Below are 24,651 nucleotides of genomic sequence, written 5' to 3'. Positions count from 1 at the left end.
GGAACTGACCTGGCCACTTATGAGCCCCAAGCCCTGCTCTCACACCCCTAACCCTATAAAACTAAGTGCCTCCTCAGAAACACACCAAAGCCAGTCCCTAGAAAACATGACTCCTAGGCATTTGGCATTTCATAGGAGATTAAAATGTTCCTACCTAGTAGAGTAGACCTTGAGTAAAAACCCAGGGGAAAATTCTTGTGATTTGATTGGTTGGAAATTCACAATCATGTACTTAGGGCAAATTTAGAGGCAAAAGTCTTCCACAAGCAGCGGGAAGACCTGTAAAACAAAAAAGAAATTTGGGAGCAGGACATGATCAGTAGCCAACAGTGAGGATTGCCTACAATAGTACTTGGCATGTGGTATGTGCTCAGTAAATATTCACTGAATGAATGAATGACTCCAAGCACTATCCTGCCCTGAAGTGGAGGTCTGATTCAAGGTGGAGCTGGGTCGCGCTAGAAAAAAACCTTCAAATTTCAAACACCAAACCCATAGTAAGGAAGAGGACAGAGAGATGGGGTCCACCCCCTTCAGATTTGGGGTTGAGCCTCTGGAGGGGCATATAGTCAGTGTGTTCTAATATAGGGCACCATCTGGAACCAAGAGGAAAGGTAAGATGCCAACCACAGATGATTCCTCATGCTGCAAGTGGCCACGCTATGCAGTCTTCTGCTCAGATGACTGGGAATCTAAGCAATGCAATCTGAAGAAGTTATAAATAAAGAAACGTGAATTCATACCACATACAGGGGAAGAAAAAGGAATTCTGCATAGACGCCTGCATACAGGAGATGGCCCTGGCCAGAAAGACCAGAACCTTCAGAGGAAATTCTCTGAAGTTCAGAGGCAGAGCCTTGGGGACAAAGCCGGTATCCTACCCTGCAGGGTGCTGCTTCAGTTCAGTTCCCCTCAAAGGTTAAGCAAGTAGGTGTCCAGCTATGACAAAGGGTCTGGTAGCTTGCCTGGAGATATGCCTGAGACACAGGAGTGGACAACAGCCTCCAAAAGGCAGTATGGATTGCTCCAATTCAAGAAGTGACAAGGTGACAAAAAGTCATGGGGGACCCAAAACTGCTGATTCTTTGAGAAGTGGGAGAGTAGGGAGAAATGTTTCCCTATGTTGTTCTGTGAAAAAAGCTGGCTGTAAAACAATGTATTCAATGTGATCCCATTTCTTTAAAAAAAGTATGTGTCAGTTCTTCGGCAGCCAGTAGAGAGGATGGGCGGAGAGGATGGGCGGATTCATGATGGGGTCTAAGGTGGATGGTGGAGGAGCTATGAGTGCAGCTAAGGAAGGCACAAGTGCCCCAGCCAGTGCAGTGGGTGTAGCAGATGACAACAACAGATAGGGCAGGCCAGGTGGCCCTGGGGACCCCAGTGCCCCTGGTAGCCCAAGGGATACCAGAGACCCCAGCGTCACAAGAGAAGATGCCACAATCAGTGGTACTCCCCAGATCCAGCAGGCACCCCGTGCACCAGGGCCTGAAAGAGAAGCAGTGCCCATCAGCTAGAGGTCCGGGTAACCCCACTGCTCCAATCCACCCTCATCATGCCTTTCCTATTAACCCATGAAGACAGAGATTGCTGTCCAGTCTCTGACCCTAAAGGCTGAACTCCAAGGGCCAGATAAGAAGGAGTTCAATGTAAAAAGAAGGAAAGGGAAAAAGGGAAGGGGAAGGACAAAGGGAAAGAGAAGGAGAAAGAGGAGGAGGAGGAAGAGAAGGAGGAGGAGGAGGAGGAGGAGGAGGAGGAGGAAGAGGAGGAGGAGGAAGAGGAGGAAGAAGAGGAGGAGGAATTGTTCAACTTGAACAATTTGTGCCCCCATCTTTCATTAACCCTCAGCAGGGGAAAGGGGGCTAAGCCTAACTTTGTGTCCCCTCCTAGGCAGCACACTCCTCCCCAGAGCACTGGATTTCTGGAGTAGTTGCTACTTTATTATTGTGACCTAATATTTTGACTGTAATGGCCCTGGGGCACTCAGGGTCTACAAGTTTTGTTTGATGATTAAATTTTTGTTAATACAGAAAATAAAACTGAGCTACTAAAACAAAGTTTGTGTGTAAGTACACAATAGATTCAGGGATGTACATGGAGGAAGATCTTAGAAATATGCATAGAAAAGTAATAATGCAAGGAAAGATAGGGGAAAATAGAAGTTTTACTCAATGACTGGATTGTTTAAATATTCACATCAATAATATGCTTAAGTCTTGGTGTATAATTTTTAAAAATTCCACAGGTGCCTGGCTGACTCAGTCAGAAGAGTATGAGACTCTTGATCCTGGGGGTCATGAGTTCAAGCCCCACGTTGAGTGTAGAAATTACTTAATAAGTAAATAAAAACTTTTAAAAAATTCCAGAAGGGGGGCACCTAGGTGGCTCAGTCAGTTGAGCATCCGACTTGGGCTCAGGTCATGATCTCACAATCTGTGAGTTCGAGCCCTGCATCGGGCTCTGTGCTGACAGCTTGGAGCCTGGAGCCTGCTTCAGATTCTGTGTCTGCCTCTCTCTCTGACCCTCCCCTACTCATGCTGTCTTTCTCTGTCTCAAAAATTCCAGAAGGGTCTCATCAATATAGTTAAAATTGAAAAGTGCCTAAACATATCAGAAGTCAGGAGAGTAATGTAAAAACAACAATGCCAAGAGGGGCACCTGGGTGGCACAGTTGGTTAAGCATCCAACTTCGGCTCGGGTCCTGATCTCATGGTTCATGGGTTTGAGCCCTGCATCAAGCTCTGTGCTGACAGCTCAGAGCCTGGAGCCTGCTTCGGATTCTGTGTCTCTCCCTCTCTCTCTGCCCCTCCCCCACTCACACTCTGTCTGTCTGTATCTCTCTTTCAAAAATGAATAAACAGGGGTGCCTGGGTGGCTCAGTCGGTTGGGCAGCCGACTTCGGCTCAGGTCATGATCTCGCGGTCCGTGAGTTCGAGCCCCGCGTCGGGCTCTGTGCTGACAGCTCAGAGCCTGGAGCCTGTTTCAGATTCTGTGTCTCCCTCTCTCTGATCCTCCCCCGTTCATGCTCTGTTTCTCTCTGTCTCAAAAATAAATAAACGTTAAAAAAATTTTTTAAAAAATGAATAAACAGTAAAAATTAATAATAAAAAAAAAAAACAATGCCAAGAAAAGAGCATGGGAACAAAGACAAAGAACAAGACTCAATGGCAATCAGAGTCCTGCTTGGGCAAGACCACTGAGAAGCACATGGTGTAACAGGACCCAAAGAGGGGTGGGGCCCCACCTCCAAGCAATACTCCTTCCCAAAGTCACACCTAAGTGTCCATCACCATTCATGGGGTCCCCACTATGCCCCTCCCTGCTGGGAATTCAGTGGCCCAGGGCACCTCTGTGATCTAGTCTGGGATGAGAACATAGTAAACTTTCTCCCCTGTCATGCTAAGCAACAATGCAGTTAGCACTGTGATCAGGGTGTCATGGTCATCTGAGGGAAGCCACAACATGCAGGCTTTCCTGCTCCCACTCCCTAATTCACCTCCAGTATCTCCCCCACCCCATGATTCCCCTCCCTTGGCGAATTTAGCCAGACCAATGGGGTCTTTGAGCATCCACACCCTGCTCAGCTGCTCCCACTGGCCTCATGGCCCTAGGGACTCTAGGCCTGAGGCTGGGAAGAGGCTCCATTCCCAAAGAAAAGATTTTGAGATCTTTTGTGGACACCAAAGAAAATCATCAACATTCCTGTCTTCAAAAAAATACTTTATGACAGATTAATTCCATTTTTGTATGGGTTCAGGTTTTCCCAAAAAAAGAGAACCTACAAACCCAACGTTAAGTCCTATTCCAGCCAAAGGGGAGAGGAGAGCAGGGAAGTGTGGTACCGTGCATAGGACATGGCTAGGGGTGCCCATATGGAGGCTCCCACTGGAAGGTGGACAAAATGAGCTGGAGAGTGTTTAGGGAGCTGTCAGCAGGCAGCACCTGTCATGCAGAAGCCCTGGGTGGGCCCTGTGAGAGGGAGAAGAAACATGGCTCAGGACTGAGTCCTGGGAACCTCAGGTAGGCAGCGCAAGGGAGGAGACCAACAAGTAAACAAGGAAGTGCTACAGAAACCAGGAAGGGAGTTTGCAGAAGAGAAGTGTGATGAGAAGTTCACAGGGAGGTGTAGGTAGCTCAAACAGGGAAATGTCCACTGGGGGCACCTGGCTGGCTCAGTCGGAAGAACATGCAACTCTTGATCTCAAGGTTATGAGTTCGAGCCCCACACTGGGTGCAGAGATTACTTAAATAAATAAAACTTTAAAAATTAAAAAAAAAAAAGGATTGGACCATTAGCTTGTCCCTGAAGCCCCAGAAGGAATCAGGGCGTCTGGGTGTGTGTATGTGTATGTGTGTGTGTGTGTGTGTGTGTATGTGTGTGTGTGCATGTGTGTGCATGTGTGGACAAGCAGCCATCATCTGAGGTTCTGGGCAACTCCCTACAACATGAAGGGGTTGGGGATACCAGAGAAGTTTTGGTGCTCCTTTTGGTGGCTTTGGGTGAGCCCTTCCTGCTCACCTAGACTGCGGGATCCACTCAGGCCAGCGACTGCATTTCCTCTGTGAACTCAGCATCTGCACAGACCCTGCTCCACAGCAGGACTAGGGAGTGCTTGTTGAATGAACACGCTGTACAAAAATAAACAGTGAACAAAGATGCTGGACAAAGAAACAACACTCTCAAACAATGAGTCTGCATCTTTGGGAAGGAAATCCTTCTCTGGGGATAAAGCAGGGTCTTTGGAGAAATTAATTTGTTGGGGACAACCGCTCCCCAGAGGCAGCCCACTCTATCCAGGGGCAGGGATGGTGCCAAGTAGACCGGTCTTCACATCAGATGTCCAATCTTTTCACTGGATACATGAAAGTTTCCTCATCTCAAAGTGGCCAGGGTGATCCACCAAGCAGAGGCCAGGGCTGGGAAACCCAGATCCCTCCTCCCGGTCCTGCCAGGCCTTGCTATGAGGTTCTTAGAAAGAACCTCTCTGGCCTCAGTCTTTCTATCCGCCACCAGTGTTCCTGACCCTCTATTGGCCAGAGCTACACAGAGGGGAAATCACTGTATAAGCAAAATCAATTACTACTAATTACTATCAATTACTATCTTTTCAAAAGCAATGCTTGCCTTTATCGGAACGGCTTGTTTTTTCCAGAGCTACCAGCAGCGACTAAGGGAAAGGAAGCTGGAGGAGCCTAACTAGGGCCCATGTCCCCTGAAAACTTTGCCAGGAGGTTTAGCCTTGATTACTTCTGGGGTCACTGCTCCTCCATTTCACAGGCCTGGGAATCCCAGAGTAAGTGCTCATAAGGAAGTACAGGGAACAAAAGATGTTTTCCCAAAGGGCGAAGCTTCTAGTTTCTTCTTTCTTCGTGCCTCTGAAAACAGGTTCTCGACACCACTAGGCAGACCCAGAGCAGTAAGCCAGGGTCTTGGTAATTGAAAGGGGGCAGTGTCACCCCCAAGAGTCCCCACCAGGCTTTCCCACTTGAGGACAGGGAGAACATTTTCCCTTTCCTCACTCAACATTCAGGAGATGGTTGTGTGACACCTGTCCCTGGAGCCCTAGATGGATTTCCCAGGGCTCATCATGCCTGACTGAGCGCCTGGGTAGGAACAGTGCAGAAACTGTGGCCAAGGAGATGTCAAGTACCAATGAGAGCAGGAACCCTTGGGTGGGCTCCACTATATACCCTGACAAAGCAGGGGAGTTAGGGGAAGAGTAGGGGACAGTGTGGCAGACCTGGCCTGTCGGGAGCACCTAGAGTAAGCTGCCCTTCTTCCATAGGCTCGGCCTGCATCACAGGCCCAAAAGCATCCTGGCAGGAAACCCCTCTGCCCCTGGCAGTCAGCGCTAAGCACTATCATTTGTAAAACTGCTTTCAGTACACGAGGGAAGCAAGGCCCCTGGACCCTGGGAAAGCCCTACTCCAGTCCACTGGCTTCTGAGCCAGCTCTGTGTGTCACAGCCTGCCTCCAGAGCCCTGGGCCCAAATAAATACACATCCCAGAGTCACACTGGTGTCTCTGCCCTGGGTGCCCACTGGCAGATCACCACTCAAGACCAGCAGCCTGAGACCTGAAGCTCCCTCCCTCCTGCCCTCTTCCCAATCCCCAAAATCTACCAAGGGAACCCTGTCCCACACCACTGCCCAAAATTCCTGGAGTTTCATGAACACAAATGCGGTTTAAGAGGCAAAATGACGGGGCGCCTGGGTGGCGCAGTCGGCTAAGCGTCCGACTTCAGCCAGGTCACGATCTCGCGGTCCGTGAGTTCGAGCCCCGCGTCGGGCTCTGGGCTGATGGCTCAGAGCCTGGAGCCTGTTTCTGATTCTGTGTCTCCCTCTCTCTCTGCCCCTCCCCTGTTCATGCTCTGTCTCTCTCTGTCCCAAAAATAAATAAACATTGAAAAAAAAATTAAAAAAAAAAAAAAGAGGCAAAATGACACTCCGTTGCAAGCAGGTGTTTTCTATGGCTCTGGTGGTGTGGGCTGAAACCCCTGGGCTGAAAACCTCTGGGATGGGCCAGCCCTTTCAAGTGAACTCTCCAGTTTCAGGCCCAAATTCCGTATGTTTTAGCAGCTATATGTGAAGATGAGAAAGATGGACCACCGTGGTTCCTCTGAGCCCCCCAGGCATCCCCATATTCAATCAGAGCTCCCAGAGGGCAGGGACCAAACCCTTAATCAAGCTTAATTCAAGTATGCTCTGTAGTAGGAAATAGGGATGGTAATCTACCTGTTCACCTTTATATCTTCAGGGCCAGGCAGGGACCGGGCAACCAGTTGGTAATTAATACCAGGCCTCATGTTGAGGGCTCTCATTTCCGGCATTTCATTTGATAAAAATTTGTTAAATTCAATGTACTTGACTTGCCCTCTTGTAACCCCGGAATTGCCTCAATTTTTTCCTCCTCCTTATCTCTTTCTCAGCGTACTTGTAGAAACCAGTGGCATTAATATTAATGCATTTGCACGTGAGGTGCTACTTTATTTTCCCAGCCCAGACTTGAATATTCAGCTGCCTACCTAATATCTCATTTGGGTGTCTCTAAAACACAACTTGTCCAGGAATGAACTCCTCCTCTTAGGCCCCATCCAGTTGTCCCCAGTGTACACCACATGCTCAGGCCAGAACTCAGGGGTCTTCCTGACTCCTCTTTCTCTAACTTGTCAAACCCAGCCGTTCAGCATGCCTCTGGCTCTACATTCAGCATATATTCAGAAGTTGAGCACTTTTTAGCTCTTTCTCCCTCTCCTTACTCCCTGCCACCCCCTCCCATCCTGGTCCAGTGACCATCCTCTCATACCTGAACACTGTCCAAGCCCCTCACTAGCACCCCACCTCTACCCTTCCCCCTCAGGTTTGGCATACATAGCAAAATGTGCATTTACCATCTTGTTTCAGCATCTCATAGGAAACTAACCCAGAGATACCCTGGGAAAAATACAAAATATCCCATAAGATACACCGGGAAATCATCCCATGGATACATTACTCCACAGATACACCAGTAAAAATACAAAATGACACATACACCAGGTCCCTCAATGTGGTGCTACTTGTAAGAGCAAAGTCTGGCCACAGGCCAATATCCATATATCAGCTATGGCACACTCACGTGATAGAGCACTGTGCAGATGCAAAAGAAAAAAAAAGCAATCAGGAAGATTTCTCCATTCTGCTACAGGGTGATCTTCAGAATACATTATGTGGAAAAAAAATTTTCAGAACTGGGTTCAGAGTTTGCTACTATATATATATATATATATATATATATATATATACATACACACACACACACACACACACACATATATATATATATAGAGAGAGAGAGAGAGAGAGGTAAATAAGTGTGTATTTTCCTTATATTTTCAAAAGGGAACAATGGAAAAATAACTGATAAAGGTGAATTCTTATCAGAGAAGGAAGAAAACAAGGTGGAAAAGAACAAGATAGAACTAGATACATTCGGTTTCTAGGTACATTTGGTTTATTTGAAATCACATGAAAGTTTTACACAATTAAAAAAAATTAAATTAGAAAAAAAATATGGTAGATGGCACTGTTGTTCTCAGCCGATTTCTGCTCTTTGCCATGTGACTTTGCAATTCTGCCCACTGAGGGTGAAGTATATTTTTCCAGAATGTGACAGACTCTATTTTCCAAAAATGGCCTTCACAAGATTTCCAGTCCCACAAGCTCTTTTAGAAACTGGAAATTCCTTGGGGCGCCTGGGTGGCGCAGTCGGTTAAGCTTCCGACTTCAGCCAGGTCATGATCTCGCGGTCCGTGAGTTCGAGCCCCGCGTCGGGCTCTGGGCTGATGGCTCAGAGCCTGGAGCCTGTTTCCGATACTGTGTCTCCCTCTCTCTCTGCCCCTCCCCCGTTCATGCTCTGTCTCTCTCTGTCCCAAAAATAAATAAATGTTGAAAAAAAAAATTTAAAAAAAAAAAAAAAAAAAAAAAAAGAAACTGGAAATTCCCAGTCAAGAGCTGGAGCCGATATCTCCTCCTCTCAAAATTGGATAGGACTTGGGGCGTCTGGGTGGCTCAGTCGGTTGGGCATCCGACTTCGGCTCAGGACATGATCTCACGACTCGTAGGTTCAGGCCCCACATCAGGCTCTGTGCTGACAGCTCAGAGCCTGGAGCCTTCTTTGGATTCTGAGTCTCCCTCTCTCTCTGCCCCTCCCCTGCTCACACTTTGTGTCTCTCTCTCTCAAAAATGAATAAACATCAAAAACTTTTTTTAAAAATCGGATAGGACTTTAGAACCATCTCAATGAATAGAATGTGGCAAAAATAACAATAAATGTCTCTTGAGACTAATCATAAAAGGCAGTACATCCTCCAGTTGGTTTCCTCTCTCTCTCTCTCTCTCTTTCTCTTAGGACAACCCTGAAACCCAGAAACCATGTTGAGAGGAAACTGAAACTAGCCCATGTGGAGAAGCACTGAGGCTCCCAGCTACTAGCAAGAATCAACTGTAAGACTGTAAGTGAGGAAGACAATTCAGATGATTCCATTCCCCCAGCCTTTGAGTCTTCTTAGCTGAAGCTCCAGACACTGTAGAGCAGAAATAAGCCATCCTATGCACCCTGCCTGAGTTCCTGACCTATAGAGTCTACGAACGCAATAGTGGTGGTTTGATGCCACTAAGCTTTAGGGTAATTTCTTATATAGTCATAGTAACTGCAAGACTATCCCTTAACTCTGGGCTTAAATATGAATTGCTGTGGGGGCACGTGGATGGCTCAGTCAACTCTTGGTTTTGCCTCAAGTCATTATCGCATGGTTCCTGGGTTCAAGCCCCACTCTGTCAGTGCAGAGCCTACTTGGGATTCTCTCTCTCTCTCTTTCTCTTTCTGCCTATCCCCTGCTCATGCTCGCGCTCTCTCTCTCTCTCTCTCTCAAAATAAATAAAGAACACTTAAAAAGAATAAGTTGCTTTGACTAAAGTAATATTAGCAGGTGTGTCATTTTAAGCAGAGGTCTGAAGTGTGTGTGTGTGCATGTGTGTGTGTGTGTGTGTGTGTGTGTGTGTGTGTGTGGTTAGGCATGCCCTCTTGCATGTCTGTCATCACCACAGGAAGAAAATGTGGAGCAGACCTGGACTCAACTGCAGCCCAGAGCCCAGCCTAGATCAGTGAATTCTAGCCAGCATGCAGATGCACGAGTGAGAATAAAAAATTGCTGTTTGAAGCCACTGAGTGTTGGCTGATTTACTGTGCAGTATGATCATAGCAACAGATAAGTGATCAAAAAGCAACCCTTACAAATTGAACACAAACTGGAAAAAAAGAGCTTAACTGCATATCTTCTTAATGGCATAACCTCACTGAGAAGAGTTATTTCTACTAACTCTAAAACACAGAATTTGGACTACACATCCCTGGAAAGAAATAAACTAAGGACAAACAAAACCACAAGGAAATCTTAAATTACATTCACTAGTATTATTGTTAGTTAAAATATATATATTATTATTTTGAAACCAATATACATATATACATTACATATACATGTGTGTATGTATATGTATAATATTCTATATATATGCAATGTTTGTTTGGATCTTGATTTGAACAAAACAACCCTAAAAAGCCATTTTTGAGATACTCAAGTAAAATTGAACATGGATTCAGTATTAAGTTATATAAGAAATTATACTCAACTTTGTTGGCTGTGATAATGTCATTGGATTAAAATAAAAACAGCTCTTAACTAGAGGTACATCCTAAAGTATTTATGAGTGAAATGATATTGTATTTTGATTGAAAATACTCCAGGGGTGCCTAGATGGCTCAGTCTGTTAAGCATCCAACTTTGGCTCAGGAAATGATCTCATGGTTCCTGAGTTTGAGCCCTGTATCAGGCTCTCTGTCGTCAATGCAAGGCCTGCTTCAGATTTTCTCTCTCTGCCCCTCCCCAGCTCTCTTGTGTGCACACGTGCACTTTCTTTCTCACTCTCTCTCAAATATAAATAAAAACATTAAAAAAAGAAAAAAGAAAATACTCCAGTCTAGAAAAGGGAACACTTTTGCACTGTTGGTAGGAATACAAATTGCTGCAGCCACCCTGGAAAATTATGGAGGTTCTTCAAAAAATCAAAAATAGAGGGGCACCTGGGTGGCTCAGTCGGTTAAGTGTCTGACTCTTGACTTCAGCTCAGGTCATGATCTCACAGTTCAAGCCCCACGTCGGGCTCTGTGCTGACAGCTTGGAGTCTGGAGCCCGCTTCAGATTCTGCGTCTCCCTCCTTCTTTGTCCCTCCCCCATTCATTCTGTCTCTCACTTTCAAAAATAAGTAAATATTTAAAAAAATTTTTTAATTAAAAATAGAACTACCCTACAACCCAGAAACTGCACTATTAAGTATTTACCTAAAGGATACAAAAATGTTGGGGTGTCTGGATGGCTCAGTTGGTTAATTGTCCAATTTCATCTCAGGTCATAATCTCACAGTTCATGAGTTTTAGTCCTGCTTCGGGCTCTGGGCTGATAGATGATGTGTCTCCCTCTCTCTCTGCCCCTCTCCTGTTCATGCTCTGTCTCTCTCTGTCTCTGTCCCTCAAAAATAAATAAACATTGGGGCACCTGGGTGGCGCAGTCGGTTAAGCATCTGACTTCAGCCAGGTCACGATCTCGCGGTCCGGGAGTTCGAGCCCCGCGTCAGGCTCTGGGCTGATGGCTCAGAGCCTGGAGCCTGTTTCCGATTCTGTGTCTCCCTCTCTCTCTGCCCCTCCCCCGTTCATGCTCTGTCTCTCTCTGTCCCAAAAATAAATAAACATTGAAAAAAAAATTAAAAATAAATAAATAAATAAATAAACATTAAAAAATTTTTGTTTAATTAAAGAGGGGCATCTGGGTGCCTCAGTCAGTTAAGTAGCTGACTTTGGCTCAGGTCATGATCTCACGATTCGTGAGTTCGAGCCCTGCATCGGGCTCTGTGCTGACAGCTCGGAGCCTGGAGCCTGCTTCAGATTCTGTGTCTACCTCTCTCTCTCTGCTCCTGCCCTGCTCACGCTCTGTTTCTCTTCCTCTCTCTCAAAAATAAACTCTCTCTCAAAAAAAAAAAATGGATACGAAAATGCTGATTTGAAGGGGCACCTGCACCTCAATGTTTATAGCAACACTATCAACAATAGCCAAATAATGGAAAGAGCCCAAATGTCCATTGACTGATGAATGGATAAAGAAGATGTGGTATATACATACAATGGACTATTACTCAGCAATCAAAAAGAATGAAATCTTGCCATTTGTAACAACATGGATGGAATTACAGTCTATTATGCTAAGTGAAATAAGTCAGTCAGAGAAAGACAAATATATGATTTCACTTGTGTGGAATTTAAGAAACAAAACAGATGAACACAGGAGAAGGGAAGGAAAAATAAGATAAAAACAGAAAGGGAGGCAAACCATAAGAAAGACTTAAAACAGAACAAACTGAGGGTTGCTGGAGGGAGGTGGGTAGGGGGATGGGCTAAATGGGTGATGGGCATTAAGGAGGGCACTTGCTGGGATGAGCACTGGGTGTTACATGCAAGTAATGAATCACTATATTCTGTTCCTGAAACCAATATTACACTATATGTTAACTAACTTGGATTTAAATAAATGAAAAAGGAAGGAAGGAAGGGAATAAAGTGAGGGAAGGAAGGAAGAGAGGGAACAAGGGAGGGAGAGGGAGGAAGGAAGGAAGGAAGGAAGGAAGGAAGGAAGGAAGGAAAAAAGAAAGAAAGAAAGAAAGAAAGAAAGAAAGAAAGAAAGAAAGAAAGAAAGAAAGAAAGAAAGAAAATAATCCAGTCTAAAAAAAGAAAGCTGGAGAAATATAGATGAAACAAGATAGCAAAACACTGATCATGGTTGAAGTTGGGTGATGGGTTTACAGGAAGAGGTTCGCCATACATACCATCTTTTCTCCTTTTACATGTGTTTACAATTTTCATTTGCAGAGTGTTTACTGTTCCTAAGGACATCTACCCTAAAGAGCCAAAGGCCAGTGTACCCCAAAAAGAGGCCAGAATGACATGGCTGACCAGAGAAGAACAGGCCCGCAAAACAGTTTCCTCTGCAGTGCACAGAGGATTCCATGGCTAGAGTGCAAGGGGTGGTTGCCTCTCCAGTCCAACCCAGCTCTACCACTACCTTCAGCTGACACCACCTCAAACCAGAGCTGGCAAGGTTTTGGCCTGGAGGGCTTAACACTGGCCACTCAAAGTTAGATACAGGGATTTGGAAAGTGGGCTCACAGGGCCATAAAAGGGGAGAAGTTCTTCCAGCAACATTCCTAAAACAAGTACACTGTCTTAGTTATTACCCTTATTTCAGGAGACAGAGTCAGGATCCAAAGGGTCTCACTAGGTTGGAAGGGATCTCCAAGTACAGTGAAAGAAGACATAGCAGGGACCCATGCAGGCCCCCACAGATTCACACTCAAGTTGCACAAGCCCAAGATGGAGGGAACCCAGCCTTCATGCTGAGATGCCCAGCATGAGGCTGGACCAAGTGTGGGGTGTAGTGCCAGAGAGCACTCAGGAAGGTGGATGATGGTGTTCTTAGGCTGGCAAGTGAAGGCTAGTCATCCTTCAGATGGTGTCACTCAGTCCATGTGACATACTGAGCCCTGGGTCCTGTTTTCTGAACCTCCCTGTCTTCAAGATATTGAGAGCCTTGGGCAGCACATCCCAGGTCGGCAAGGGTCCCAGAGTCACATCCCAGCACAGGAGCTAGAGAAGTCAAGTATAGAGAAGAACCTCAGAGTTGAGAAGATGAGAGCATAGTGAGCTCCTCCTAAACCTGCGAGCAGATAAGCTGGCTGTGCCAGAGGGCAGGGCCAGGCCAAGAGACAGGAGGTGTAAGGAAGCCCATTTCAGACAAACCAAAAGAACTTTCCAACAATGGAGTCATCTGCCTAGAAGGGACCAGAGGCCACTGATCACTGGGTGTTCACACCAAGGCAGAGCTCCTGCCTTCAGAGAACATGGAAGCAGACATGTTGGCATCCACTAGAGGTTGGATTAGATGCTCAAAATAAAAGGAGGGCAGAGCAAACACAACACCCGCTGAAGCTAAACCATGCTCCTGAAGGAAGTGGCCTCACATGTCAGACCTTGATGTTGGTGGAGACCTGGCCTGAGCCCACAGAACCTATCGAGCTGCAGGAGAAACCGCAGAGAGCACCACGTCCATCACCTCCAAATGGAGGGCTCTATACAACTGCCCACTGGAGGGGGCAAACCAGGTGCCAGTGCACCTGAGGGATATGGATGGAACAACACTCAGGAGGCAAGCAGCCATGCATGGCTGGAAGCATGGAGCCTGCATCAGGCTCCGCAGGCCCAGGTAGGAGCCTGGCTGACTTGCCGGCCAACCCAGTAGAAGGAAGCCAGTAGCTTTTCAAGAGTCCCTTCCTGTGCAAGGCACCAGCCAGTCCCTCTTCTGGCTCCAGGCTTGATTGTGAGATCATCTTGTCCACCCTGAAAGATCTTTGGAGCACGGAGGAAGAGCCAACCTCTTCATTTAAATATCTTCTAATTAACCTAAAGGCTGCATGATGTACCTATTTTCTCTCCACAGTGGGGCTGAGGAACAGCAGGAAGCATCACCCTTCCTTCTTACTCATCTAACAAAAATAAGCTGTCAGAGATGGAGGGGACCTTGGAGAACATCTAGTTAAATCTCTCCTTTTACAGATGAGAAATAGTGAGGACCTACTATATGTATGGCCAGATTGGGGCAATGTCAGGATTGATTAAAACCTGAGTTTCTGACCCCTACCCAGGAGGCTTCCAGTATTCTTCATTCCCCACCCCACCCTGTGCTGTCCTTTGTTCAAATGTCCTACTTCCTGATCCTCTTCTCATCCTCAAAGCCCTCCCCATCCTCTTGCTAAATTTTCCATCTTCTTGGAGCAGGAGGCAAGGAAGTGATGCAGTTCTCCAGCTGTGCTTGGTGTATGGCATTTCAGTTTGCTAAAGTCAGCTAGCTGGCTGTTCTTCTAAATCTCTCATATTAGGCCTCTGGAGTTCCCAACAGAATAAGTTAATGTTGTGAATGTGTTTTGTAAGCTGTAAAATACCATACAAATATATGCTCTACTATTTTAGAATATGAAATAATCCAACCCCTTCTAATCATGCGCTCATTTATCTTACCTCTGTGAGACAAAGAAAAAGCAGGAGCAAACTCTAATTTAAGGAAGTTCAGAGCAAAAATCGAAACAAGTGCCTCTTTCTCTCCCACCAGATTGGAAGCTCCTTGAGGGTACAGCCCATTTCGTGCTCCTTCCTTTGTTCCTCACATTTCACCCAGGGCTAAGCATCTAGTAGGTATTCAGTGAACAGTTTCCTGAATACATGGATAAAATTTCACTGTAAGGGGGGCCTGGCTGGCTCAGTTGGTAGAACATGAGACTATTAATCTCAGGGTCGTGAGTTCAAGCCCCATGTCGGGTGTGAAGTCTCCTTTAAAATATTTTTTTCACTTTATTTTTGTTAAATTTTTAAATGTTTATTTATTTATTTTTGAGAGAGAGAGACAGAGCATGAGTGGGGGAGGGAGAGAGAGAGAGGGAGACACAGAATCCAAAGCAGGCTCCAGGTTCTGAGCTGTCAACACAGAGCCCGACATGGGGCTTGAACTCACAAACCGCGAGATTGTGACATAAGCCAAAGTTGGACACTTAACTGACTGAGCCACCCAGGCACCCCACATTTCTCACTTTAAAATCCTCCTATTACTGGGGTGCCTGGGTGGCTCAGTTGGTTAAGCGTCCAACTCTTGATTTCCACTCAGGTCATGATCTCCCGGTCATGAGATCGAGCCCTGCGTCCACCTTCTCACTGAGTGTGGAGCCTGCTTAAGAGTCTCTCTCTCCCTCCCCCTCTGCCTCTTCCTTGCTTGCACTTGCTCCCTCTCTCTCTGAAAATAAATAAATAAATAAATAAATAAATAAATAAATAAAACCCTCCTATTGCTAAGTAGAACTTAATTGTAGAAACTCTCACAACTACCCCCATATACAAAAAAGGCAGACAACCCATATTACCTACCTGATACATTACAAATGTGTCAAATTTACAGGTGTGACTATCAGGGAATTTTCTTACCCCCTTTTCTTCCAAAGCACCCAAATGTCTTACTGATTCTTCCAGCATCCTGGGAAAGGATAGCTCCCTCCCTGAGCCAATGGCACTGGAGAGCAACTCTGGGTCCAGGGGCAGTCCACTGGACTGGGTCCTGGAAATCACCTCTGGGTGATCCTTGTCTGAGATGCTGCTGAGGCTTTTGATCTCCTCAATGGTTGGGGCCAAGACGCAGAAGCTAACCTTTCTACTTCCCCTCAGGGAAAATTCACCTTGGGCCCTAACAGCAGCCCCACACACTTCAGGGGCAGCCAGCCTGCCCAAACAGTTCTGGATTTGATCCCAGGGTGACCTAGAGTTCTCTAGAGGCTCCTAATATGCCTCCATGTGACCTTCTTGCTAGAAAGAAGTGGGGGTACCAGGTAAGGGGTCTCTTCTAAAGCAAAGCTCTCTTAAGAAGCCTAGATGCCCATAAGAGCAAAGAACAGATGGGGAGATCAGAGCAGGGCTGTGACCAGCCTGGAGCTCAAAGTACAGCACAGATGAATCAGGGTGCACGCTTACCAGTTCCATCCCACAGGCACAGATGACCAGAACCTAATGTATATGACTTATGAGCTGAGGGCATGCCACGGGGCAAGAGACACCCACCAGAGGCCCCATCTGCAGGAAGAGAACCACAGAGAGTGGGACACCAGAATTCCATCTACCCTACCACAGGTGCAACCCCAGAGGCCATGGTTCCAAGTCATTCCCCAGCTATGACCAGCTTCCACCACTACGCTGGTGACTGGAGAAGGAGAGGGTCCTCAAGGCTGGAAAGGAGCCTAAGCAAGCAATGAAATATCAATGCCAGTGTGACATACCCCTGGCACCAACTGAGAGGCCCAGGCAGGAGTCCCCATATGGCTAGACTGTCCCAGCTCACCAGGAGGGCCTCAAGTCCTAAAGTGACACTTGGCCCTTGCTGTAGGCATGCAGGTCTCAGCTACCTTTTCACCATTGTAAAAAGTAAGTCCCCAGGCAGGAAGGATGAGTAAGACCTGGACAGACAGGGCCTACAGGAGCTGAATGGCCAGGCAAGTGGAGTGAGGAACAGGTGTGTGCAAAACACTGAGCAGAATGTCCATGGTGAAGCAGACATCCAGTACGAGTAGTTATAACCGTTGTGACAGTTTTGCCAACCTACCTCCCCAGTCAGCCCCAGCCTGCTGCACATGGGCTACAGCTTCCAGGAACAGATTTCCCCTCAAATAGCCCACAATGGAAGGGCCTGTCTCTCCCCACTTCCATCACTAATGGGAAGAAAGGGCACTATTGAGACATGCAGGACCTCTGAGAAGAGAGAGGGTTTATTGAAGCCCCAAACCCTATATCCTAGCAGCCTACTACTTAAATATACAGTGAAGGCTCCCCATAGCTGGGTGTAAAGGCATGACCCACAGGCTCTGAAAGCTTTGCCTTCTTAAACTCAGAACCAAACTTACTAAGAGAAAGGAGAACTTTAGAAAAAAAGAACAGAAAAGTGACCCATTGCATCATTCTTTGGCTCCCAAACTAGTCCAAGGTCTGGCTCTAGACCCTTCATGTCTAAAGACCTCAACAAACTCTTTGTTAAAAAGCTAGGGGCACCTGGGTGGCTCAGTAAGTTAAGTGTCCAACTTCAACTCAGGTCATGATCTCATGGTTTGTGGGTTCAAGCCCCATGTTGGTCTCTGTGCTGACAGCTCAGAGCCTGGAGCCTGCTTCAGATTCTGTCTCCATCTCTCTCTGCCCCTCCCCTGCTCACACTCTGTCTCTGTCTCTCAAAAACAAATAAAAAACGTTAAAAAATTTTTTTTGAAAGCTAGAATTTCTTGATGCCTGGGAGGCTCAGTCAGTTGAACATCTGACTCTTGATTTCAGCTCAGGTCATGATCCCAGGATTGAGGGACTGAGCCGTGCATCAGGCTCAGAGCTGAGCATGGAGCCTGCTTAAGATACTCTCTTCCTCTCCCTATGCCCCTCTCCCTGACTTGTGCTGTCTCTCTCTCCCTCTCTCCCTCTCTCTCCCTCTCTTTCTCAAATAAAATAAAATTAAGTAAAAATAAAATTAAAAAGCTAGAATTTCTTGGCCAAAAGAATGAAATTAGAATCTGAATGGCTTCTAGATACAATCCCAGCTTACAGTAAAAATATGGGACAGAGGAATATCTCAAATGACACCACAGAGACACAATCAGCATAACCCAGAATGTGAGAAACAGAGGACAAATGACAGTTCTCCAATCATAAACTGCAAGGGGGAAAAAAGAAAATGGCATCTACAGATTTAAAGAAACTCAAGAAATGTATCAAACAAATGCAATGTGTAGACCCTATTTAGATCACAATTCAAACAAACCAACTGGAAAAATAAATTCATAAGATAATCAGAAAACCTGAACCCTGACTGGATATTTGCTGAGATTAAGAAGGGACTGTTATTGGGCATCTGACTGGCTCAGTTGGTAAAGCATATATCTCTTGATCTGGGGGTCATGAGTTAAAGCCCCACAAAGGGTGCAGAGATTACTTTAAAAAAATTAAAATTCAGGGGCGCCTGGGTGGCTTAGTCGGTTAAGTGCCTGACTCTTGACTTTGACTTGAGTCAAGAGCTCATGATTCGTGGGTTCAGGCCCCATGTCAGGCTTTGTGCTAACAGTGCAGAGCCTGCTGGGGATTCTCTCTCTCTCTCTCTCTCTCTCTCTCTCTCTCTCTCTCTCTCTCTCAAAATAAGTAAACTTTAAAAAATTTAAAAAATATTAAAATTCAAAAAAAAGAAGAAGTTGTTACCCTGTTTGGATGCAATCATGGTGTTGTGGTAATGTTCACACAAAGCCCTTATTTCTTAGAAATAGACACTGAAACATAGAAGATGAAATATTAAGATGTCTGGAAATGGCCTCCATGGGGGATGGCAGGTGAAGAAGATACAAACTTGACTAGCCATGAGTTGGTGATAACTGTGGCTGGGCAACGGGAACATGAGAGTTCATTAGCTTATTCTCTCAACTTTTATGTAGATTTGAAATTTTCCATAATAAAAAGTTAAAAAGAAAACAGATGGCCTTTCTTCCCCAACTTTTTTTTTTTTAGCAGCAATTTATTTGTCTTACTAATGCTGGGAAAAGCTATATTTTCAAAGATGCTCCTTTCTCCCTGGCAAAAGATGAAAAATGGTTGCCCCTTTGGGTGAAATTTTGACATCATCACCATTCAGATGTTAGGTCACTTTAGTATAATCTCCATGGCATGCCTCCATGAGAATCCAGCCCTGGGGCCAAAGGTGATCTCTAAATGACAAAGGGCCATTATTTCTAAACCTGGCAATTATATCCTTTCATTTCATCCTTACAAATTAGTCCCAGATTTTACTAGAGACTCACTGTTAGCTGATATAGTATAACAAGTCTGGTTAATCCCAGACCAGATATACTGTACCTGACAAACTTTTTATTTTTATTTTCTTATTGAGATAGAATTATGACAAACCCATTTTGAGAAAGGAATTCAGGATGTGGTTCTCAGAGCAGCCTCACTCACCTTCCAGCCCACGGGCAAGTTCTGTGTGCCAGCTGCCTTTGACTAAAGATGTCTCTACAATATTTGAGCTGGAAGTGAGTGAGAGGCAACCTGGGCATTGATCATGGATTTTGACGGGTAATGAGAGAAAAGGGCCTCACCTGGTTTACCCCAGCTCTCCTCCACACTCCTGCCCTTGGCCCCATTCTCACTGTTCCAGCCTATGTAGACCACACTCCTCGTGCTGTCTCCTTCTCTCCATCTCTCATAACCCCACCATTTTTCCAGCATGCCTTAGATTTCTCCTTTGAGACTTGGCTCTGCCTCTCCACTCTTCTCACTTGACAACCCTTCTATAAACACTGTCTATTTGGCATTTCTCAGACACTGAGCTGCTCGGACACCGAGCCTTCTCAGTCTGAGCTGCTCAGACTGAGACTCCATGATTTGGCTCTTCGAGAGCTGTCTGACCAACCAGACTGTGAGGTGCTAGAGGACAGAGGAGCATCGTATATCCTTCCAGACCCTCCACAAAGCCCAGAACAGTGCTTGCTCTTGATACTAGTAAATACACCTTGGCTGTATTGAGTGAAGATCAATTTGCAAATGTCAGAACATGTAAAGTCCACAGGGCTGGTATAGATTACACAGGTTGCCACTGGTTTATGTGGCTCCTTTGTGCAATTTTTTTAAAAGATGCTTTCTGGGGGCGCCTGGGTGGCTCAGTCGGTTAAGCGGCCGACTTCGGCTCAGGTCATGATCTTGCAGTCCATGAGTTCGAGTCCCGCGTCAGGCTCTGTGCTGACAGCTCAGAGCCTGGAGCCTGTTTCAGATTCTGTGTCTCCCTCTCTCTGACCCTCCCCCATTCATGCTCTGTCTCTCTCTCTCAAAAATAAATAAACGTTAAAAAAAAAATTTTTTTTTAATAAAAAAATAAAAGATGCTTTCTGAGGGTATTGGTAAAGTTTCATCTTGAACTGGTGGTGTCATGGGTATATATATATATATATATATATATATATATATATATGTATATGTATATATATATATGTTAAATCCCATCAATCTGAGCACTTCACTGTACAACAGGCATAAAAATAAGTGAATGAATGAATGAGTGATAAGTGTCTTTTTCTCTAGGAGGATGCAGCCCACACCAGGGCATACAGCTCAGAGAGCAGAGTTTGAGACAGAATTCAGCCTTCCCTGATTTGGCACTTCTTGAGAAAGGCACAAGCTATATAACTGTACATGTGACCCTGAGACCAGAAACAGAGAGCCCCTGGCCTTGAGGAACTATCCGATGCCCAAAATGCCATATCATCGAAATGGGCTAAGAGGCAGCACTGTGGGTGTGGTGGTGCTGCTACTTACAGCATTCAAGTCAGGCTCTTCCATCATAATTGGTGGAACTGTGCCCTCACAGCGCCCAAGTCAGCTCAGTTTGAGGATGAAAAGACTAATTCTGGGGTAGTAAGGGGTGATAACGCAACAGGAAAGAGCCAGGAATCAACTCCCCCAGAACCTCAGTTCCATTCCCCTGTGGGGTTAGCAAAATGATTTCCCCCTTATGTGACCCTCCACCTACCTCTATGAAGCTTTCCACCCCTCAAATTCACAAGCTTGCTTGAAACTGTGCCGCTGCTCTTTCCTGAATGCCCAAAAGCCTATGCCACGGGGCTTTTTCTTCATCAATGGGCCAATCTATTCATCAGCATCTCTGAACAGAACATGCTAAATTTGGCATCAGGTACCTGAGACGCTCTAGTGAGAAGTAGAAGCCATTCTAATGCTGAAGGAGAGACATACCATGGAGGCGCCACTCATCTCAGATTCTGTAACAAGCTGAATATCAGCTGGAGCAGTATATCCTGTCTCCTAAGGGGCTTTGGTCACCTGAGCTTTGGTGACAAGTAGCCAGCTTGCCCTGAGCTTGACAGCCATAGGACCTTAGCACCACAGGCCCATGTGTGAATCTTGCCCACAGCCAGGAGCAATATTATGTGACTGCTAAATGGAGCAGGAGCCCATGGTTCCCCAGAATGCACAGATGGGGTAGAAATGAAAGGAATTAGAGGAGTAGACACCAGCCTCCTTCCTGTCCTTCTGAGCTGCCCAGATCTTTCCAAAATCTCATATGCTTGGCTCTGCAACATCAGATAAACTATAAACAGAGCATCCTGTTTGGTTACCAGAAGAGAAACGTCAAATTCCCCATACAGAGAACTACCAATAACAAGGTGTTTTTCCATTCATCTGGAGACGCCTTCCCTTGGACAGAGAGCTCTATAGCCTGGGTGAGGCTCCCTCAAGCTAAAACTCAAACAGCAGCTCAACACGCAGCAAAATGGACAGTATTTGCAGTGCTAAGAACCGTATGCTAACCAACTGCATTACTGTAATAGCTAATGTAAAATGGGCAAATTTCCCCTTTAAAGGGGGTGCTCACAGGCTGGCCTGTCTGTGTCAGGTTTCAGGCTATTAAGAGACTTTCATTACGATTAGTTGTCTAAGAAATGACTTCTGAGGAAATAAACACATGAGAGGCACAGCTGGGCAGCCAAAGAATAAAAAATTATGCTCCCTCACAGTTTATGTGTTCCCACACAGAAAAGCCAAGGCAAAATTATCAGCAGACTCTCATGGAGCCAGAAGCACGGCACCCCCCACCCCCTACCCCAGGTTTTTCTACTCCCTAGTCCCATTTGGTGGAAAGATAATGCCTTCCATTTTATCCTGTTGTCTCTTTGTATCTTTCCTCAGTTTTCAGTCTACTAATCAATCTATCATATATTGGCATTCCCTTCCACTGCATTCACTACCACTTGAGTGTTTTTGTAGGACTTCAGTTGACATACATTTTAAACAAGCTGGTTTCACAGTATTTGATCAGATATGTTCTGTTGAAAGCATTCTATGTGGGTTTCCGTTTTTCCCTGGTTTTGAGGTGGTAATGGAAATCATAAGGCAACAGGAACATATTTGGTGATAGATGATTCAATAGCATTTTTGCCTCACCCCAGAGTGTTTCACTAAACCTTGGTGAAAGCACATGACCCTGTTTGTATTTTGAGCCTAAATAAGTACTTTTTGGTGTCTGGTGGCATTTTTCCTTCCTCCAAAGGTGATTATGGTGACTAAATGCCTGAGAAAAGCGCATGACCAAGTTCATGGTTCAACTATTTCCTTATCTCTCTGTTTCTGGCAGTGACACTTATCTTCCCTGACAGCCACTCCCATTGTGCTCTTTCCTTGGCCCAACACAATGGACACATGCAGACACCAGCAGACAAGGAGGACGTTTTCCATCCCACTGCTCGCCAGTGCAGAGGGACTAGGCTGAGGTTACATAAGCCCCTCCTGAGCCCAGCGTTGGGGGGAAGCAAATTTGGGGTTCGTGACGGAGTCATGGTCTGCAGGCCCCGACTGACCCTGCGCTCACTCACCATCCTGCCTTACCAAGGCAGGGCGGATTGAAAAGGAGGGCCACTTCCCGCGACCACCAGACTCACAACAATCTGACTGGGTTCAAAGTGTGGCCGAACGTCCGAACCTCGCTGTCCAGACTACATCGAGGGGTCGCGGGCTCCGGCCCCGAACTCAAGCTGCAGCTACCCCCCCCCCCCCACCACCACCACCACTCCGGGCGCCGCGACGCGCGCTTACCTTCCGGGACCTGGGCCAGGGCCCGGGCCGGGGCCTGGGCCAGGACTTGGGCCCGGTGGTCCTGAGGTCGCCCTCGCCGCGCCAGCAGCGGGGAGCTGTCCGCCGCCAGCAGGTGCTGAAGGCGGCTTCCCTGCGCCGGGGCCGGGGCCGGGGCCGGGGCCGGGGCCGGGGCCCGGGCCTCCGGGCGGCAGTGGCCCGTCGCCAGCGCCGCCCTCCAGGCTGGCCTCGTTGCCCATGGCGGGCGGGCGGGGTCGGGGTCGTGCTGGGCCCGGGCCGGCGGCTCCCGGGCGGCTGCTCACACGCTCGGCGCCGCCGCCGCCGCCATCTCCCAGCTCGGCTCGCGCCGCCGCTTACCGCTGCGCATGCGCATGCGCGGCCCGCGCTCCCCTTCCCTGCACACGCCTCCCCCCAACCCCCCGCCTCCCGAGCGCGCGCGCGCGATCCAGCCAGGCTGCGAGGACGCGTGTCCACAAGCCGGCGGCGGGGTCGCCGGGAAACAGCCACCGCGCCAGCGCATGCGCCCTCCGAAGCCGACACAGCCAGCGTGTGCTACCTGGAGCCTAGCGGGGGTTGGCGGTAGCGTCCCACACTGAACCAGGATGGAGGGGCACCTGCCACAAGAAGCGGCCCTGAGGGCGTCACGCCGTGCCCTGCCCTCGTGCCAGGGGCACTTCCTGTCCCGGGAAACTTGGAAGTAGAGGCTCTCCTTTGGGTAACCTCGTTTACCAGCCAGCCAGCCGGCTTCGTGGGGACAGGCCTCAGAGACGGGCCACAGAGTGTGGCCTCAGAGAATGTTTAGGAGTTAGACAAGTGAATGAGGATGTTCAGAGGTCATGGAAGGACAGAGACAGGATGGTCGGCGATGGAGCTGGATGGTGAGGGTCCCGAAGGCCAGCTGGGGGAGTGGAGACTTTATCCAGATGGCGATGGGAACTATTTGGAATTCAAGCTGAGGGCCTGGTCCCATGGGACAGGAGTCTCAGGAAGTATCTCTGGGAAAGGTGGAGGGTGTGTCAGGACTGGCCTAAAGCCAGATGGAAGGCCTCCTCGGTAGGCCCTGGGACAGTGACCTTGAGGATGGGAAAGAGGAATTGATATTTCTCAGAGACCTTGAGCTGTGGCTCCCGAGACTGTCTAGATGAGAGGCTGCAGTCTGCTTCTGCATTAATCTGAGAGCTCACCAAATTACTTTTCTGTTACCTCACTTTTACAGATTTCAGTATTTGCATGCTACTCAGGATGCTCTGCCTCATGGCTTCTCACACAAACCTTTGCTTTCCCAAGGGTGAATATTTCCTAGAAGATGCAGACTAAATTCCAAACTATTCCTGGCTCCATAAATCATGACTGTGTAGAAGAACCCATTTAATTCTAATGGTGAGGAATATGTCACATGGGATATCAGCAGTTCTAACCTCACCTGGAGTAATCTGAGGATCCCAGTGAACACTGATAGCCAGGCAGATGGACAGACCTTGGCCAGACCTTCCCCATGCACTCTTAGTTGCTCTTCCCAGGCCTTAGGATGGAACTTCCATGAAGCCTGGACTCCCCAACTGCCTGACACTGACTGCCTGGAATGATGAGGGCCTCTCTGCCTGTGTTATCATGGCCCTTACTGTGTTTCCTCCTGGGTTGATTCATCTTTATGAGTGTCTGATGACTATGTGTGCACATCTAGGCTCCCCAAGAATCCTCATCTCAGCTCTGCCACCTCCCAGGTAGGACTTAGACAACTAACTTAGGCTTGCCAACCTTCCATTTCCTAGCCTGCAAAGTCATGATAATATTAGCCTCTCACACAGGGATTGTGAGGGTGAAGTGGCTGATGTAGTTAAAACACAAAGTCAAGT

General features: G+C 47.1%; 1 protein-coding gene and 1 non-coding gene across 3 annotated transcripts in view; one reads left to right on the top strand and one right to left on the bottom strand.

Moving 5' to 3' along the window:
* BSN (bassoon presynaptic cytomatrix protein) overlaps nucleotides 1-23,049 on the bottom strand; it is a 95,321-nt gene extending 72,272 nt beyond the window's left edge. For both annotated transcript variants that reach the window (XM_043590397.1, XM_043590398.1), the window contains exon 1: nucleotides 22,799-23,049. In XM_043590397.1, coding sequence (XP_043446332.1) covers nucleotides 22,799-23,034 — 236 coding nt within the window. In that variant the 5' untranslated portion in view covers nucleotides 23,035-23,049. The remainder of the gene's footprint in view (nucleotides 1-22,798) is intronic.
* On the top strand, nucleotides 14,887-14,959 carry TRNAN-AUU. The gene has a single exon. It is a non-coding gene; the product is annotated as a tRNA-Asn (tRNA).
* Nucleotides 23,050-24,651: the final 1,602 nt, after the last annotated feature.

The sequence above is a fragment of the Prionailurus bengalensis genome, chromosome A2 (assembly GCF_016509475.1).
Source record: "Prionailurus bengalensis isolate Pbe53 chromosome A2, Fcat_Pben_1.1_paternal_pri, whole genome shotgun sequence".
Taxonomy (NCBI): Eukaryota; Metazoa; Chordata; class Mammalia; order Carnivora; family Felidae; genus Prionailurus; species Prionailurus bengalensis.
Note: the sequence above shows the minus strand (reverse complement) of the source record. Positions and strands in the feature narration are given on the sequence as shown.